The 19,251-nt window shown below is 49.9% G+C and overlaps 1 protein-coding gene across 3 annotated transcripts in view; it reads left to right on the forward strand.

The window, feature by feature from the left end:
* The first annotated feature begins 17,618 nt into the window (after window positions 1–17,618).
* MASP1 (mannan binding lectin serine peptidase 1) overlaps window positions 17,619–19,251 on the forward strand; it is a 23,107-nt gene continuing 21,474 nt past the window's right edge. Inside the window, exon 1 of one of the 3 annotated variants that reach the window (XM_015638319.2) lies at window positions 17,619–17,950. In XM_015638319.2, coding sequence (XP_015493805.1) covers window positions 17,634–17,950 — 317 coding nt within the window. In that variant the 5' untranslated portion in view covers window positions 17,619–17,633. The remainder of the gene's footprint in view (window positions 17,951–19,251) is intronic. The other 2 variants (XM_015638321.3, XM_015638320.3) reach the window with 2 other exon arrangements.

The following is a 19,251-nucleotide window of genomic DNA, read 5'->3' on the forward strand; positions in this document are numbered from 1 at the left end:
ACACACACAGACACACACAGAGGGTGCTCTGCCCCCTTTCGTGGCAGCAGCCACAGACAGGCACTGGTCTGTCTGTGATAAGGTCCCCCACTCATCTTCTGGTACCTCAGCTCCCCTGCCTGTGAGCAGGAACACAAGGTCACAGGTTTGCTGCGACACCTGCCAGTAGAAGAAAGGAAAAAAACAAACTTCAGGTCCTCTCCTGTTCCTCCAGCACAGGCAGCAAAGGCTCCGCTACCCCGAGGAGTGGAAGCTCAGGAGCTGGAGCAGGGCAGCCTCTAGTGGCTGCAAGCCAGGAAATTCGCTCCCAAACCCGTGTGGAGGGATGTTTGCTCCCCACAGCATCCACCTGTGCTGTGCATCGCCCCATAGCCCAGAAATATGGGTCCTTGGGCTCCCCCTCCCTCTTTTACATTCCTGCCTCCCTGTTGCCACAGCCACCTCTCAGGTGCCACTTCCTGCTCCTCCAAACACCTCTGACCCCTGCTCTGTTCAAGCAGCCAGAGGCACCAAGAGACACGTCCCAGACCTCCCAGATGTGCCACCCATGTCCACAGCAGCTGTAGCATGCCTGGAAATTGCTCCATCCCCAGCAGAGATTTGGCCATGCAGCTGATTGTGGGTAGCTGTTGGATCTGCAGCTGTCCAAGTGCTGGAGCTGGCTGGGACAGTGAATCCATCCAAATTCATTAATATTCCGTTTGGAGAAGCCTGGCCTTTTCTCCTGCAGGGAGCTCTGGGCCTAGGGGATGCCCAGGGGCCTGCACTGCGTGGGGAAGTTCTCCTCAGGAGCTCTGCTGACCAGTCCTAGTCCAAACACTGCATCTATGGCCAGAATCACAAATGCCTCCTTTGCTGTCTTGAACTCCCTCTGCCAACAAAGCTTTGTCTTCCAGGTCAAAGATTCATGGTCTAAAGTCATCCCAGGCCTTCAGCTTCCACTCCCCCAGGACTTAAAAATGAGTAGAACAACCAAGCAGGACAAAAAATCTCCTGGCTGCATCCAACAGCCTTTTGGCTTCACCTCAGCATATCCTCACTCCCTGCCTCATCCCAGCTTTACTGGTGAGTCAGAGCTCTCCATTTAATATCTGAGCACTGGGGCAGGGATCAGGAAGGCAAACAGGAATCAGGGCGTTTGTGGGACATATCAAAGGACAGGCATCCAGACAAACAAACATAAATCTGCAGATAAGGAATAACAGGAGTTATTTACAGCAAATAACAAATGTTGGACAAAACGTTTTCCTGACCATGTTTTTCAGGGTGTGAGTGGTAAAGGAGCACAGCATCAGTGCAACAGGCTGCCTGACTGCTGGCTGTCAACTCTGCAAGCAATTTAAACACAGCTTATGTCAACACATTTTTAAAATGAAAAAGGGGTGGGGAGGGAAACCAAGAAAAGAGGTGATACTTTTGATATTTTAGATGCATGTACCTGTTCCCATTGCAGCTGCTGAGGAACCCCATCTGCCATCAACCTGCCCCACTACGCTTCCATTGGAGAGCTCAGTCTGTGATGTAAGATTCAGGGGCATGGCAAGGGTGCATCAAAAGTAGAAGCAAGGAAATCCCTTGAGGACTGGTAAATCACTTTCATGAGTGCAAGATTTTCCTCCCCACCTGTGGCTTTGTCTGTTTCACTAGGAGATGCAGTCTCCTAGCTAAGCAGCACAGAGAGCCATGCAGAGCATCAGAGACTTTGCTGCTGCTCTGGACATCACGTGAAAAGCTCTCAACAGCAGCAGAGCCAGGCTTTGTAGCTCCCAGATACTCAATATTTAAGTTAAGGGATGAACAGCTCCTAGCCTACACGTTTATGCAGATTGTCATTTCTTAATGAGAAGGAGATGCTCATTAGTGGTTGCCTACAGAGGAGACCCTAATCCTACACAGTGTCTCCTACTTAGGAACAGAAGTCAGACAAACTCAGCTTTGAGACACTGAAAAGAGAGTGAAGTTGATCATTGGTTGGGACTGGATTGTTACAGGGCCGAGAGCATCTCCTGTTACAGGTTTATAGTCCAGACAAGCTGGGCTGCATCCGTGGAACACGGATCACTTGGCCAGAAGCAGTCAGGGAGCATCGACATATCAGACTAATTTTTGCTTCTTCCTGCTGAATATCACCTTGTTTCTTTTGACTGTTTCTCCCTTTTTTTGGAGGGGGCAAAAGAATGGCTAGAATTTCCCTCAGAGACTGCTGGGATTATTTCTTAAACCCCAGCTCCTTCTGGTTGCTAATTTGTAACTATCCTGTTCTGAAATAATCTCTGCTCTCAAAGGTGAGACACTTTGGAGTGACAGGTGACAGCCACCCAACTCAGAAAATGCATCATAGGCAAGTTAAGGCAGGACAATGCCCAAAACAGCACTGAACAAGTTATGGGGGAGGAGTTGAAAGCAGGACAGGAACGAGATAAAGCCTTTCATCCCCTGCATTCACCAAGGCATTTGTCCCTTCTTCATTGAAGCAGGCCTCCTCTGACCAGCAGCACCTGCCCCAAAGGAGCTGAGTCCAGCTTCTCCTGGACAGTGTGGATGAGGACAGCAGCTGAGTGGAGTGGGAGGTGTTTTCAGCCAGACTTTGGCCTCCAGGAACACTCAACATTGTCTGTGCTGGCTCCTCAACACCAAGGCAACGGCAAAATTAATGGCTGTGCTTCTGAATGGGATTTAAACATTAATAATGAAGAGGGGACACATCTCTGCAAGGCACATTAGCAGCCATCCAGGGCTTCACTTGGCTTAGACGGTTACAAAATGGTGTGTGTGTAACACCAGGGTCCTCTTGTGATGGCCATCCACCTGTCAGGAGTGGGATGGAGACGTGAGAGAGCCTGGCAGAATCTTACCTCAGCTGTACCACACGGATCCTGTCTCCCCTTCACTCCCTTCCCTTTAAGCCATAGTGGGGTGAGGTATTCGGTTTCGAAATCAAGAGCATGGAAAGATTGTGTTAGACCCACACCTCTCCTGATGTTGTACTGCTTTACATCTCACACACACAGATTACCTATATATATATAGGTATATATGATATATCCCTAGAGTTTCTTGTCCTTCTGAGGCTGTGTGTTTGGCTGCTTAAAGGCATGGAAATATTTGTCTTGATCAAAACAGGAGAGGGACCAGTGCAGATTTGTTTCCATCAGATCAGCTGGCAAAGCTGTTCAGAGGAAGAGCAGGAATTGAATCCAACTCACCCCATTCATCTGAAAACAGCATGGGGGCACAATAAAATCAGAAATTCGCTGGACAGAGGGTCTGGTGGCTCCCACAACATCTTCCCCTGACGTCAGCAGTGAGACCTTCACCCATTCAGTGAGACAAACAACCCACTCACCCTGTTCCTCTGTTCCCAGCAAGTTCAAGCTGCAGAGATGCTGCAGACAAATGAGCTCCCCATGAGGCTGGTTTGGTCACAATCAGCTCACACCTTGGTGTCCCCAGACACTGAGACACATTCATTATCTGTACTGAATTGTGGCAGAGGTGTTCAAAGGCACGGCATCCTGGCCTGAATCTGACAAAGTGTCCTCTGAGTTCTCCTTACTCATTTTCTGGTTGCTGAGCTTCTGAAGCCAATCTCAGGCCACAATTTTCAAGCTGTGTTCTATGATTATGAGGCATAAAATATCCTTTTTTTTTTTTTTACTCAAAGATTAGAGTAACAAGAATCTGTCTGAATCCAGATTCCAAAGCTTTGGAACAAATGTCCATTCTTGCAAACATCACAATAAAATTATGTGAGCAAGCGATACTTGAAATAACACCCAATTTATCTTCCTATTTCCCCTGTGTGATTATGGCTTTCATTTTGCTGGGGTAAAGAACCTTGAAAACAAATGAGTCAGTTTGATTTTTGTTTCATGGAGGAGTTCATTTCCTGGCTCCTTTGCTCACTTGCGATGTTCAGCTGACGGTCTGCAGTTCTCTGAAAAATTGAAAGACTTTTGAAATTTTGGGCTCTGTGGGACAGGAGGGTGAGTTCCCAGAAACCACTTTGCACCCTCCAATTCTGCAGTGGCATTCCAGTGCCTGTGGCACCTGAAGCAAAGGAGCACTGCCCTCCCACCTTTCCTTCCTAAAACATTCCCACTGCTGAACTCAACACAAGAGATGACTGAGAGTCTCAAAGTCTAGCAAGATTTACCTGACACATTTAAAGTGTAAATAGCAAGTAAACCACCTCAGCATCACATGGTGTGCTATGGGGAGGCAGTGGAAGCTTGCAAGCCCTTACTCCTGCCGTGTAACCCTGACCACTGTGAGAACACAACCACAGAGCATCATTTACCCCTGGGAAATTAAAGAGGACAGAGTCTTTCACTTTGTCCTGAGGAGCAGCCTTGCACCCTTGGTCTCAGGCTTCCTGACTTGTTTTTCAAGGTGACTCGACACAGTCCAAGGACTGTGGAACCTTTCCCTTCTCCAGACCTTTGGCTATTTTCCTCCCTCCACTAGGTTTGTATTGCAAACAGGAGCCTATCATCCTTGCCAGGAAGTAAATTGTGTCTCAGAGTCAAAAGTGGCACTGAGCACCTCTCTCCACACCTGCAGGAGCAGCCCTCCACATCTCCAGCCAAGGAGACACTTGAAAACCTCATTCTCCTCCCCCAAATCCTCAGCACTTCTTTTCACCCTTGCAGCACAACCACACACTCACACAGTCTTGCCCCATCCCATGAGGAGATGTGGCCAATTTTGCATTAAAATGAATGTACATACATAGAAGTTCTGATTCAAACACTTTCATTAGATTTAGTCACTGGCTTCCAAATACAAAATGATGGTGACACCAATTCCTCCTCAGCTTGAGTGACTAATTGTCACACAGAGGCAATTAGGCTTAGTTAAATGATCCATGTCCCTTCAAAATAATGGTCTGTCGAACTGCATTCTCCCAAAATAACCTGGGATTGACTTGACAATCAAAATATCTGTTTCTTCAAAATTAATACAAACCCTGAGTTCCTTGTTTCTCCACAGTGCAGCTGCAAAATGAAAGGGCTTCTTCACTGTGCTTGGGGGAGGATGGGCTGCACCAGAGAGGTGTGAACAGGCAGGAGAAAGCATGAAAAAACAACTATCACCAACCACTTGCTGCTGGCAGAACACAGCTGGAATTGAGCTGGATAGACTGCTCTGGCCTTTAGAAAACCTCCATCCAGTCTCCAGCACAAAAACTAGCTGGAATGCAGGAAGATGGAACAGATAGGCGTCTCTGGCCACCTCCACCAGACTGTCACAGAGCCCCCAAGCCACCAACACGAGCTTTGCTGGTTGCACTCTGGGGGTAACATTCCATTTCTGGGAGTTCCCCTCTAAAGAAGGCCTGCAAACCAAAAATCTATTGCCCTTGAGGTGATCCTGCAAAATCCAGAGCCCCTTCAGTCCTGAGAAGTGCATGGGCCACCTCATGGAAACACCTTGCACAGAATACAGCGCTGACAGGACTGTGTGACACTGCCTGCCTTGGGGACAGGGACACTCAGGAGATGGGAGCAGAGTTTCTCTAGGATTCAGACAGCAGATTCCAGAGCAACCTGCACTTCCCCATCCAATATCCTAACCCAGAGCTAATAATGACCAACCCTCAAGTTTGTTACCTGTTGGCCTCCACAGGAATCTCTTACTAATTAAGTATAATGGGTTAATTGGAAGAACCCACACTGACCTCCCTAAGAAGCAAGCCCCAGGAATGAGCTCCCCTCTATCCCTGTGATCCCATACCACCCCATAAGAAGTTTTTTTTGCACACCCACCTCCATGGGATCCCAGTGAAGGATGTTCTGGCAGTTTAGCTGATTTCTACATCGCCCCCAAATTGTGCCAATGCAGTTTCCATCCACTCTGCACAGCTCACTGCACCCAGCTCTGAACAGGGAATGACAAAGTAATTAGCCATGTTAATGGAAGCAAATATTCCATGCTGCCTGTCTTAATCCCTCCCCCCACCCCCGAGGGCTGATGGCAGAAGGTGCCACAGAGCCATCTAAGCACAGCTTTTAACTTGTCTGCATCTGCATCCCTCTCACCCACACCCAGCCCTCCACAGACAGCAGACACATGAAGGTGGCTTCTCAGGGACTTTCCCAAGTGGATTCTCACATGCCTCAGGCAGTTGAGTTTACCCCTTGGAGACACCAATTTGGGTATTCCTCTTCCACTCCTCTTTGAACTGAAGAGGAATTTAACATCCTTGAGACTAGCAGCTGGCTAAAGGTGCCCGGTGCTGGGGTGAGAGACAGGAGGCCAAGCCCCTTCGCTCATTCCTGGGACATGAAGCTGGAGAGGAAAGATTTCACGTTCAGAGCAAAGTACCACCTGGGAGGTAAGAAGAGTCACTGCCTCCTCCTGAAACATTGGTCCATCCCACACAATTTCCTCCTCCCTGCAACTGCTTAAACCAGTGTGGACTGAGGACAGACACCCTGGGGAGACTGACCCTTGTGTTTTGTGTGCTGGATGAGCCCTTGCCAGCAGCAGCAGGTGGGGGAGGGATCCCTGAAGTCTGTGTGATGCTGTGCACGTGGCAGAAGAGAGTCAGACCTGATGATGCCACAGGTCTCCAACTCCTGTTCTTTACAGTGAACTCAGCTGCACAGTCAGTAATGCACAGAAATAGCAGCTTACTACTGGGAGAGATTTTTCACCAAACTGTCATTTCATCTGTGACTGTCTTGGCTGATCTGCAAATTATGAGTGTAAAATACCTCTGAAGAGATGTGGGAATAGAAACAGTTCTCCACTGTAAAACTAAAAAAAAATCACTGACCTTTTAAGGGATAACTGGTTATACATGCTAGTGCTTATAGCATGTTATAATCACTCTCCCCCAGCATCCCCTCCATGTCACAAGGAGATTAATTACTTGTATTTCTCATTTTTGAGAGAAGAAAACTGGCCTATTACTTCTTCTCTCTGCTCCACAGGTACCAGCAGCTTTAGCTCTTAGGCTGAATGGATCAATGTGGCCACTTAAGCTCAGGATGGTTGCTTTCAATTTACTCCTAAATCCAAGGCTTCCTTCAAACACATCCAGTGGCTCAGCCAGGCCTCCTAGCTCTGGGTCTCCAGCCCCTGATACCCTGGGGCTCCTACAAGTTCCCAGACTTCAGCAAGAAGAACCACAGCTCCAAGCACAGATGGAGGTGGGCAGGAAGGTGTTAAACTGGGAGCTGCACTAGCTCTCCCCCTCCTGCAGTGGAGACTTCATCCTTTATTTATGGGACAGCCTTCTCTGGATACAAGACATTTAAATTTTTCAGCAAGGTCTATGTCCCATCACCCAGGGCAGTTTAGATTTTCACTCATCATGCACAGACATCGGTGCTGGCATCAGCAGGGGGATAGTAATTACAGCAGGAAAAGGATGAAAATAAGAGTCAGTTCTGCAATGATTATCCCCCATGTAAAATGGAATGATGTACGTTTTACAGGGAGAAAATGATCAGCCTGTTGCACTCAGCACTGCCTGAAGAGAACAGACTTTGAAGGAGCTCCTCATTAAGGTGTTGTCTCAGCCAAGGGACATTGCAGTTGGAAACAGCCACTGAACATGAGAAAGCCCCAGGTAGCAATCAGCTGGTTTTGAGCAGGACGTGACCAACAACTTCTGATTCCTCACCAAAAGGCAGCCCAAGAACAGAAAGTTCTTTGGCACAGGGGTCTCCAAACGGAGCTGTAACCTGGGATGTTTCCATGTAGGGTGCTGACATCTAACTCTTAAAGGCTCAAATTTTCAAAGACTTTTGTCTCTTTTCAAATAAAGAGACAGCAGAAGAGTGGTTATAGTCCAGAGGAAGTCCTTGGGCTTGCTGCCTCCTGTCACCAGCCACACCAAGAGCAGAAGCCACCACTGCCTCAGCTGCCAAAAGAGATGTTTGCCAGACCATGTCTGCTCAGACAGATTGGCTTTGTGTGTCAGAAAAGGTTCAGGCTCTCAGCAAAAGCTCCTGGGCAATTTGCATGGCTCAATATAACAATTTGCTCATGGATAATGTAATGGGAGAGAGAAGAAATGCTGTCTTGAGCATTAAAGAGGAGAGCTGGTCATTTCCTTGCTGTCCAGGCATCACTCCATGGTCATTTCCCCAGATTTGATTTAAGTGGCTGTTATTGCTGGGGGAAGAGACAGACTCTGAGCTGCACAAGGACACGTGCCCAGCCAGAAGGGAGGGTAGAGAGCACAAGGGCTCCAATTCCCTCACACACAGCAGGGCTGCCACAAGGACAGAAATGGAACTCCCACATCACAGCCCCTCTCCAGGAAACCCCAGCTGCTTTTCCTTACACTCAAAGCCACCTGCCCCCATCCAGTGGAGCTGCACATTTGTCTCTTTCTCACCTCTCCCAGACACTGCCTCACATTAGAGAGCTGCACATCCACAAGTGCTGTGGATTCCCTGATAACTCAGTCCAGAGGAGTCCTGCACAGAAACTTCTGCTCACAGGCCACTGGAGCAGAGGGAAAGGGGATGCCCCTGGGAACCCCACTTGGCACTTCTGGAAGTGGAGGCAAAAACTTTGCTTTTCTTTCATGCACTGGAAGGCCTCTAATTGCACTAGACTGTTTCTATGAGAAGGATGTAATTAAAAGTGAATGGCTCCAAGTCTTTTATCATCATGAATATTAAATAAAGATAAACACTACATCAATATTAATTTAAGCAGAAACAGAAAATGAAAGGCAGGATTTGATCCCAGCTGACACTTCAGCATTTTATAGATGAAATTACGCAGCTGGGGGGTGAAAAGAAGACTCCAAAAACCAACCAAACAAAAAAACCCACAAAACATTTCTGACCTTGTCACAAAGCAGATGGGACAGGCTGGAAGTGACAGCCACCCTGTGCTGTGCCCTCCTTCATCACCCAGTTCCCCAAAGTTAGAGGAAGGTACAGGTCATTCCCAGGCTGACAGTTCCAGCACTAAGGGGCCCAGGAGCTGGGATTCAGCTCAGCTTTGCTCACAGCACTGGTACACAAGTGTTTGTTGGAGTCATCCCATGGATGCAATCCAAACTGGGTGCTCCCACTGACTACAGCCAGAGTCCATTGTGCTCCTGCAGGGTGATCCAAACCCTCTGAGCAGGCAAACCCCTCCCTTTGCAGTCCTCTAATATGTTCAAGATTTTTCTCACTTGGAAATGGATCTAAAGACACATTTTCCATCCAGCTTCTCCTTCTCCATCCCTGCTCACACTTTTTGTTTCTCCTGTCAGCACTTCCCTGGCACTGATGAGACATGAAGCATATCTCACCACCAGCACCTGCTGGAGGCAGCTGGACAGTTCCTCAGTCTCTTGTTGAGGAGTCTCATCATCAATGACCTGTCTGTGTGGGTTTGGTATCTTTATTGCTGTTTTTAGCATGGTAGCACACAGAATAGCACCCACCTACGCTAGCTATAGACACAGCTTATCCCCTGCACACTGGACCCTCTGGCCTCCACTCAGCACAGACTGGCTTTCCCCAGGCAGCCCAGACTGAGAGCTGAACAAAGCTTTGTGAGCCCCAGCTCAGCCCCCACAAGTACTAAAAGATACCATTAAGGAGAAATCGGACACAGCCGGCTTGTGAGGAAGTCCTTGGCAAGTCAAGCCTACATCCTTCTCCTGCAGGAGGTCACAGGCACCCCACCCACACCGACAGGCTTTCCTAAGGACCAGGCACACCTCCCCTCACCCAAACTGCATCCCTCAGCTTTCTGAGCAGTTTCTCAAACTCCTGTTTCCATTTTCCTGATGGAAACAGCAGAGGAGGGAGACAGAGCAATGGAATCATGGGGGAAAGTCTTCCCGAGGATAACAAAAGGACCCTCAGTTTTTCTATTTATTGTTCTATTTATTTATTTATTACAGTTGCTATTTATGCAGTTTCCAACTGGTCTGAAGGCAAAACCAGTGCAGCTGTGTCAGACCAGGGGGTACCATTAACCCCCGGCTTCCAGCCATGCTCAGCACCCTGCTCTGAGATGGGAGCACGCTCCAGAGCCATGCCCCGAGGCTGCAGAACTTTCCCTGAGGTGTAAAACTGATGTTTAAATTTCTTCTGTTTGTAAACAAGGGCACAGTGTGTCTGGGTCGCTGCCTGGCGGTGGCTCAGGCAGACACTGGCTTCAGACTTCTCCCTTCCCCAGCCTGCCCTCTCCTGTCCCCTGCTCTGGGTACCTGTACTCTGCCCCAGAAGTGGCCACGTCCTGGCAGCAACTGAAATCACCTCTGTGCAGTCAATTGGTGATGCTACAAATGTTCAATAACAATTTTTTGTGCTCAAATACACTCCCAAAGAGCTCACTCATGAATGAATAATGCAGAAATTGCTCTCCACAAATTCAGCCCAGGGCACCATCCCTCTCTGCCCACTGCTTCCCTCAGGAGAAAAGCTTCTGCTTTTCCCAAATCCATGGCTCATCATCAGCTGAATTTTTATGTCTTGAAGAGGTCGGCTGGAGCATGAGTAAGAACCAAGGTGTGATTTGAATGGCATTGTAAATGTGGTTGTCCCTGAAAGCACAAGCCACAGCAGATTTGGACAATAACTAATGGCCTATTGCTGGGTCTCATATATCCAGGTGAGTTGTTGAAATCAGCCCCCCACCTCCCCATACTCCTCTCTCCAGCTATGTGATCTATAAGCTGTCTTCACCTCCAGCCTACAGAACAGGTTATGCATTGCCTGCCATTCTGCACACCTCCTAACGACCTGTGGTGGGTGATTAACGGGTTCTAATGAGGGCAGAGCTGCTGCTTGTCGATAATCCTCCACAGCAAGATTCACAAAGCCCTCACAAAGCTCCCGAGCTGGTTCAGAGCAGTGCACAGAGGCAGGCAAACAGCTCACAGTCCTCTCCTGCATCCCTCAATCCCTGAGTCCTCTTCTGCACACAGTCCCCCTGTCTGCGCATAGCCACGAGTTTCCAGTCTTCCTATTGCTGCTCCAGGGGATGGTGAGTGGAAGGGTTAAACACCCAGACCTTCCTTGGGTGGGGTGCTCGGAGGGCTGGGGCAGCTGGCCTTTCAGTTGGCCACATGAGAGGCAGCAGTTCAGGAAGCACATTTACCAGTTAGTGGCACGATGGCCTCGACATTTGTATTGTCACTGTCATTGTGGCTCAGCCCTGGACAGTCGTCCTCACCGTGAGAAACTGGGGTAGGGGACATCAGGCCTCTGCCATGGATGTCACACTGCATGAAAGGTGCAAGGCACACACCCAGCTGTGGCTGTGAGGGGCTGGGGTCTCCTCAGCAGTAACACGGCGTGCACCAAGTTCAAATGATGTGTCTGAGACACCTTCTCCTTCCTGCAACATCCCCATTCTCCTGCCTTGCCTTCCAGCTCTTCGTGAACCCAGCTGCCATGCCCCAGCCCAGAAATGGGAAGCAAGAGGAATGATCCCTGGAGTGACTGGAAGGGCCTACTAACATGTGGGTTTCCATGCTGGCAGCAGCAGTTTCCCCTTGTGGCCAGGAGGAAATGAGTCACTTGGCACAGATGTCTGTACGAGCTGCCTCATCACTGAACCAGCCCCAGCACCAGGGTTTTCCCAGCAGTCTTGGCCTCACCAAATCCAGAAACAGTGGAGGTCACCATGACATTTCTCCATGCATCAGACCTTCTTTAGTTCATTTTCTTTCCAGGCCATGTTGCTTGAGGTAGCCAACACCATAAGCACATCACCAGCCTTAAAAATCCATCCCACCACTGGCACAGACAGGGGCCTGAAGCATAAATTTGCATTGGTCATGGCACACATGGGCAGTGTCCCCAGCAGCAGTGACACACAGCAAATTGTCTGCCTACCCCTGCTCCATCAAGGACCAAATGGCACCCCCAGGAGCCACCACCCATGACAAATTGCTCCCCAGTCACCATTCTACTTGGTGCCATTATAACCTAGACCCCACGGAGCAGGTGGACCCAACACAACACTCTCAGGCATTGCTCATTGCTGACCTGCAGGCTTCCACAGCCATCACATCCTCAGCACCATGCCTAGAAGCAACTACAGCCACCCAGGAAAGAGGAGTTCCCCTTCAGGGAGCTTTGGGAGGTCTACTGGTCCTGAGAAAAAGTGGACATTCTGTAGCAGGAAGCTTTGGCCCTGGGCATTGATTCTCAGGCTTCCCAAGAGGAGAAAGAGGCTGCAGTTAGGGTAGAGGGTGGCACCCCTGGAGCAGGGTCTGCAGACCTGAAGGCTGGGAGCTACGGGCTACAGGGAATTGCAGTGAACCCTGGGCATGTGAGCAGGGGCTGGTACTATCAGGACCATCCATGACTCTCATCATGGTCCAACACCCACCAGTTTCAGCAAGGCCAAGCTTTTGGAAATGAAAAAAAATAAAAGGAAACAATGCTCTTGGATTTTTCTGCGTCTTTTTTTTTTTTTTTTTCAGCAAAGCAAGGTCCTGGAAAGAAACTCTTGACTGAGCTCAGCCAGCTCACATTATCTGTGCTCGGGAGCACAGCTCAGCCTCCTCCAGTGCCATGGATTTGCTATCATCCCCACCACCCACATAATCATTTCAGTCACACCACGCTCTGTCCCACTGCAATTTCACAGCTGCTCTGTCAGGGGGAAATCACAGCGATTTGGGCTTGTCTGAAAGTGTTACAGCTGCACTCTGCCTCTTAAGAGGACACTGGTTTGCACAGAGGGATTGGTTGTGGTGTGACCCTTACAGGGTGCAGAGCTCCCCAGTGACTCATTTGTCACCAAGAAAAGTGCTTGGACAAACAAAGGATGCTGAGTCTGGCTGTCTAGGGATGGAAAACAGAGCCCTTCTCATGCCAAGTGCTCCCCTGAACTGGGGAGGGTATAGGGCATCAGGTTAGGACCAGGTTTCAAAGCCTGTCTCAACCCCAGGTTTTCCCTGGATCCCTCAAAATAAATTTCAGAGGTGTTTTTCTCTCAAAGATGTGCAAGAGATGCCCTGCTGCTTGTCTCTGTGGTTACTAAGTGCCTCAGCCCTTCACAAGTCCTGTCCTTCAGCAGCGGTGTAGGCTCAGCCAAGCCTGTATCCTGTCAGGTGAGTGATGCCTCAGCACCTCAGGTCTCACACTGTCAAAAGCACTCACGGGCTTCCTTTCCAGTGGAATACAAAGGGGAGCAATGACAAAACATCCACCGAAGTCAGGCCCAGCACACATGGTTACACAGCAGCACAAAGGCACAGATCTGGCAGCAGTCAGGAGCCAGTGATGCAGGGCTGGGATCCAGAGGAGATGTGTTTGACTTGGCCAATATATGACACAACATCCTGATTTCTCTGGTTTTATTTCAATGTTATATGCATTTTTTTCCCCTCTGTGCACCCTTTTGGGGTCACCCAAGCATCCCTCAGTTTCAGCAGAGTGGGGAATGTCTGGCTGCTGAAACAATCCTGATCATCTTGCCAGTTGTGAACGTGCTGTGACAATCAGGGTGCATGCAGAGGCAGAGAATGGGACAGAAAATGGGAAAAAGGGTTCAATATTTCCATCCACAGCATTATGGATCTGATTTTCTCTCACGGCTGAATAAAGCATCGATTTTTTTGAATAACTGAGTGCATTAGATTTTTTTGAGGTACCTTCCAGTAGAAGCTGTGTGGTACCTCAGCAGGTCGCCTCTGCAAAGGACTGCGGCATGAGCCTCTCTGCAGGGCAGGTGCCAGAGGAGGGCCAGCACAGCCCAGGGACACGGGGGGAGTCCCTGTCACCTGTCCCAAAAGCCATCTCACCTCTACGTTTTCTCCTTATGGGCAGAATCAGCCGCGGGAAGTGCGGGCAGGAGCATTTTGAGCGCATCCCTGGAGCCCGGTGTCGCTCGGAGCAGAGGTCCAGGTGCCATCTAGTGGCACTCGGGGCCCCGAGGGACAGTCCGCAGCTCCGGGCAGCGAGCCGGGTCCTGCCACCGCCCCTTCCAGCCGCTCTCCTCTTCTCCACAGACACCCTTTGCCATCACCCCACAGCCCCCTTTCCCCACCTTTGTCTAGCCTCCGCCCTCCATCCCCACCTTCCCTTTTCCCATTGTCTCACATCCCCCTTCCCACGCATCCTCCCTTTCCTCCAGGTGGGATCCGGGCTGTGGCCACCTCCCCCGGGGCTGTGGCACCGAGCACAGGCTCCAAGGGCAGGCAGTGCAGAGCCGCTGAAGGACTCATCACCTCCAGGCTCACCAAGCAGGGAAATGGCTTTGTTATGTTCCCACTCCCGAGTGTCTCTGGTGTCACCTCCGTGCTCTGTCGTGACATCCCCGAGGTGACTCTGGCCGCCTCCCCAGCACTGGAGCTGCACAGGAGCTGCTGCAGAGGTGCTGTGGGCCCCCAGCAGCTCCCAAAGGGTGGCTTCTGAGGGACCTTGTCAGTGGCAGGAGCCACGAGGGGGCTCCAGGAACCCATCAGAGATGGGGGAGAAATGCCAGGAGCAGAGCCTGCATCTCCTGCGGGATTGAGATGTTAAGAGCAGAGCTCACATTTCCTGGAGAATGAGGCCTTCTCCAGCATCCCAGGTGGAGGAGAGCAGAGGAGATGCCACAGCTCAGAACAGGAACAGGATCTGCCAGTACTTTTGTCCCTGTCACATACATCATGACAAGCAGCAGTGCACAGGTTGCAGTGTGCCCAACACAGGGCCTGAGAGAGGCTGTGCTGTGGGCTGTGCTGGCCTGACCCAGAGGGCAGCAGGGTCATAAACTTTTGGAGGAAATTGGTTTTCAGTGTATGACCATTTATACCAGCCACAGATTCACCCCACAGTCTTATTCCTGTGGGTCTCCACTTAACCCTCATATCTGTTTTACCCCTGTCTAACTCCACTCAGTGTTGGGGTATTATTTCAAGGAGATCATTTTTTCCCCAGCATTAAAGAAATGCTTTGGACAGCACTGCTGAGCTCAATCCTTGCTAACCATCATGGACATGCAGAAGTAATTCCAGAAATGATCTCTCCTAGTATGGGAGACATTGGTGAGAAAGCAGGTCCAAGCCTGTTTGCTGACCTGTCACAGTCTAACTCCACTGTTGCACCAGCACCTGGGGAAGAAAACACTCCTTCCTAAAAACCCAGCATGCCCACTCTGGTCACTGCATGGTGAGACCTCAGATAATATTTTTACAAGTGTCCCTGTAAGGTGGGACAAGGCTCCACAGCCCTGGCATCACTGATAGCTGTTAGCCAGCTGGATGTTTCAGGTGAAGAGCAGGTAACAGCACACAAAACCCTGCCTGGATAGCACCAGATCCTCCTCTGGTGACCTTTTTTGTCTTTCTTCTTCACACAGCCGTGTGAGTGGCCAGGCCTGGCTATGATGAACCCTCCTCTCTGTCAGATGGGAATAACACTGGAGAAGGCATTGCAGCCAGAACAGTTTCTGCATCAGCTTCCCTTTGCAGGTCCTCATCCACCTCCCCACCAGCAGACACCGCAGCACAGGGTTTATGCTGCTACAGAGGGCAATCAGGGCTGATCTGCTGTAACCCAGGGAGGCAGTGCAATTAGCCAGGCCAGCTCATTAGGGCTCCAATAGGACTTATTTGGAGATCAGAGTCCCTTACTGGAAGATTCAGCAATGTAGGTGTTGGGGCTGGAGCTTGGAGCAGGAGGCAGTGGGGATGCAGGAGGCTGCAGGTACTTTTAAGAACCTGGGTACAGCAGAATTGAAGTTGTGGCCATGCAGACACTGCCCCTCAACTTTCTTTAGGAGCCCACAATGTCTCAGGAAAAAATTGGCTAGGAAAAAACGGAGTCCTGAGCTGATGAGAATGAGCTTCCAGGGAGAAATGATTCTGCACACCAAGAGGATTTCCTGGATCAAGGAAAAGAGCTAGGATTCAGCAGCCTAGCAGGGAAATCAGCTCAGATGGCTGCTGATGGGGTCTGCAGTCTCCTGCCTCTTGGTCTCCTGCCTTCCAGAGCCTACATGGTGAGCATGGGTGCTCTAAGCCCATGCTGCATCCACCAACATGGTCCAAAAACCTGCAGAGCTTCTGCTACCACCTCACACTTCCCAGTCCAGCCTTGAAGTGTAAACACTGACTTTGACCCGAGGTGATCTGTCTTGAAAGGAGTATCAGCAGACAAAGAAAATCTCACTTCAGAATTAATATTGCCCCTGAATTAGTGAAGCCATTCCAAAAAGCTATAGAAGGCTGCCGTGATGGAAAAATGAATGCATGAAGGACCCACCCTGCAGAACAGGCAGGGAAAAAATAGATCACAGTGTATTCAGGGCTCAGACAAGACCACACTTGCCTGCAAAAATAAATCCTTGCATTTGACACATTGCTTACATATTAATTAGTTTGATCAGCTTGCCTGGGTGTGTTAGCATGAGTGAGAGCTCATGTCTGTTTAGTGATAAGCTGTTAAAACTTCCCAAATAAAGCTACAAATTAGGCAGACTGAGATCTTCCTTTTATTCAGGGCCTTTCTCCTGTTTTTCTAGTGCTTTTCCACCCATATTTTTCTATTTTATTTCACTGTCTCTTAGGTAGCATTTCTTTCTCAGTGCAGAACCAGACTCATGGGAATGAGAGAAGCAGCTTCTGCATGGGAATCCAAGGAAGCCCCCCAAAACACAAAGACAAGAAATGGAAAAAGAAAATTTTACTCGTTATACTCTCTCACCTTCCCTTCCAGCTTCTTTAGGACTGCTGGAGGGGCAAAGCCTGTGCAGAGGCTGGAGGTACCATCGCCCCTTTAACAGCAGCGCCACAGCCTGACATCAGCGAGCTGCGGAGTCCGGGAGGGCTGGGAGCTGCTGCTCCAGGAGTGCTGCCAACACATCCCTGCTTCCCTGCCTCTTCCCAGCTCTTGTTTTTGTGTGCCTTTTAACATGCCGCATGTGTATCCGTGCCTGCCACTGGATATCTGTGTGGTTTACATTAACCAGCTCGAGCTGAAGTTGGTAAACAGCTATTAAAGTTTTGCTCCTCATGTGTCCAAGGAGATTTCTGAACGAGGGAGTCCCTTGCATCCTTTGACGTCCTACGTGCTATTCCCTTATTTGCAGCCCAGATAGATCTTCTTCCCACTTAGCTATGCAGACGGGAGTTTGGGTTGGTTTGTGCCTGGCACAGGGAGGGGAGATCAATCTCCCTTGGCTTAGCAGGGAGTGTTCATGTTTTTACCTGTTTCCTGACCAGGCTCAAAACCTGGAACTTTAAAGTTTTCACTCCTGAGCAGAGTCCACTTCAAAAGCTGCTCTTTTGCCCTGGGACAAAATACTGGAATCTGGCAATTCCTTCAGTTCTACAGGAGGTTGCAAATTAGGGCTTCGTTTTATTCAGACTGTCACAACTCCAAAGTTTCTTGGAAGCCAGATCCCCATCCCAAACGCTGCTCGGCACTAAGCAGAGATGCTTAAAGCAATTTCTGAGCGCCGGTCCCAGCAGCACCACCACCACTAAAGCTATTTATCCCCGCACAGGTTTTTGGGAGGGGGTTTTCACACATTCTTGTCTTCTGTTTTTGCTGGAGCCTCAGACCCTATTGAGAGGCAAATTTTAGCCATCTGGCAAAGCAGGCTGTGAGGGGGGGGAAAAAAAAAGAGAGAGAGAAAACACAATGTGCATGGGCACACACACACACACACACACACACACACAAAACTCTGGAGATTAGGGAAGACAAAAACTCGGCTGAATGCTGGAGCGCAGGGCAGCCCCGCGGCGGAGAGGAGGGAGAGGCGGGCGGGGAGGAGGGCTCGGATGCGGGCAGGTCTGCCTGCCTGCCTGCCTGGATGTGGGGAAGGCTGCAGGCACGGGAAGGCGTGACCTGCATGGAAAATGCCAGACAGCTCCAGACGCACTCACACATAGGCGCACACACGCTCGCAAATCTCCGGACAGAGATAAGGCGGACAGCGGAGCGCTGGGAAAGAGGCGAAGCCGTCCCCCGCAGGCGAGCCATCAATCCCCCGCACCGAATCCTCCGGGAAAGTCTCCCAGCAGCAAAATGAGGTGAGTTCCTCCGGGGGGCCGAGCTCCCGCAGCCGGCGGAGTCAGGGCACGGCCGGGCAGGGGGGGCTGTCCTGCTGAGGAAGGATTCCCGATGATGACCGCGGCTCCAATTCCCGATCCCTGAGCGAACGAGGCAACGCTCACGCCCCGGCTTCGTGCCGCAGCCCAGCCTGCATCCCGGCAAAGCCAAAGGGACATCCTGGCACGGGCACCGCTCTGCCACGGCCAGGGGAAAAGGTGCGGGCAGGTGGGACCTGCTGCATGCGCTTCTGTGCATGGCACGGTCATTTATCACTTTCACGTGAGGTTAAGACTTTCCTGTCGTGGGGAAGAAGTTTGATGCTGTTTTGCCTCCGCTGCTTCGGAGAAAGCAGAGCCGCAGAAGGAAACAGCCTGTTGAAATGGAAATGGAGGAGGTGATGCCCATTTACACCAGCTCAGCATCCAGCCCCATGGATGTACTCTGACTAGAGAAGTAACAGTTTTTCCCTTCACACATTTTTGTGGTTTCAGAAAAGCTGTCAGAAAAGGGCATGCTCAACCTCACTCTGTTTGAACGAAAAATCAATCCAAATTTCTTAGCTCCCACTTACTTTTCTCTGTAACGAAGAGCTGAGAAAAGTGGTGGCGCTACACAAATGAACCCCAGAAATTTACTGTCCTGGTTTTGAAAGAACACAGTTTAAAAACAATCCACTAATGCAGCTTCAATTTCCCCACTAGCATATCTAAATCAAGCCCCGATTTTGAAACCAGGTGTACGTGTATGTGTGAGTAGTTCCAATGTCTGTTGTACACACCTACAAGCCTTTGCCTGGCCTATTTTAGAAATTTTCATCTCTAATTGCTCTTATTTCCTGCATGCTTCTTTTCTTTTGTATGCTCCACTATGTGTAAAGGGCCTGAGGTCCTCTCTTCTTTCTGGGTCTTATACAATAGCAGAGGCTTTTGTGTTCACACCTCCAGCACGGGTGGTGTTCTCTCCTTGCACAGAGGAATACTCAGTTTGTGCTCCCTTTCATGTCAAATGAAGCTCGAGGCTGGTGTGAAGTGAGCTGGACCACCACAGATTTACCTGTTCTCTCTGCCCTCCTCTGGGACAGAGAAGTTGGTAACAAGTTGGGACAAACTCTTCAGACCAAGATTTTTTTAAAAGATGAGTTTGATGGTTTTATGGATGTCAGTCTCTGCATGCTTCTCTATTTTGGGGAGAAAAGAGAAGAGAAGAGAAGAGAAGAGAAGAGAAGAGAAGAGAAGAGAAGAGAAGAGAAGAGAAGAGAAGAGAAGAGAAGAGAAGAGAA

Source organism: Parus major, chromosome 9, assembly GCF_001522545.3.
Source record: "Parus major isolate Abel chromosome 9, Parus_major1.1, whole genome shotgun sequence".
Taxonomy (NCBI): domain Eukaryota; kingdom Metazoa; phylum Chordata; class Aves; order Passeriformes; family Paridae; genus Parus; species Parus major.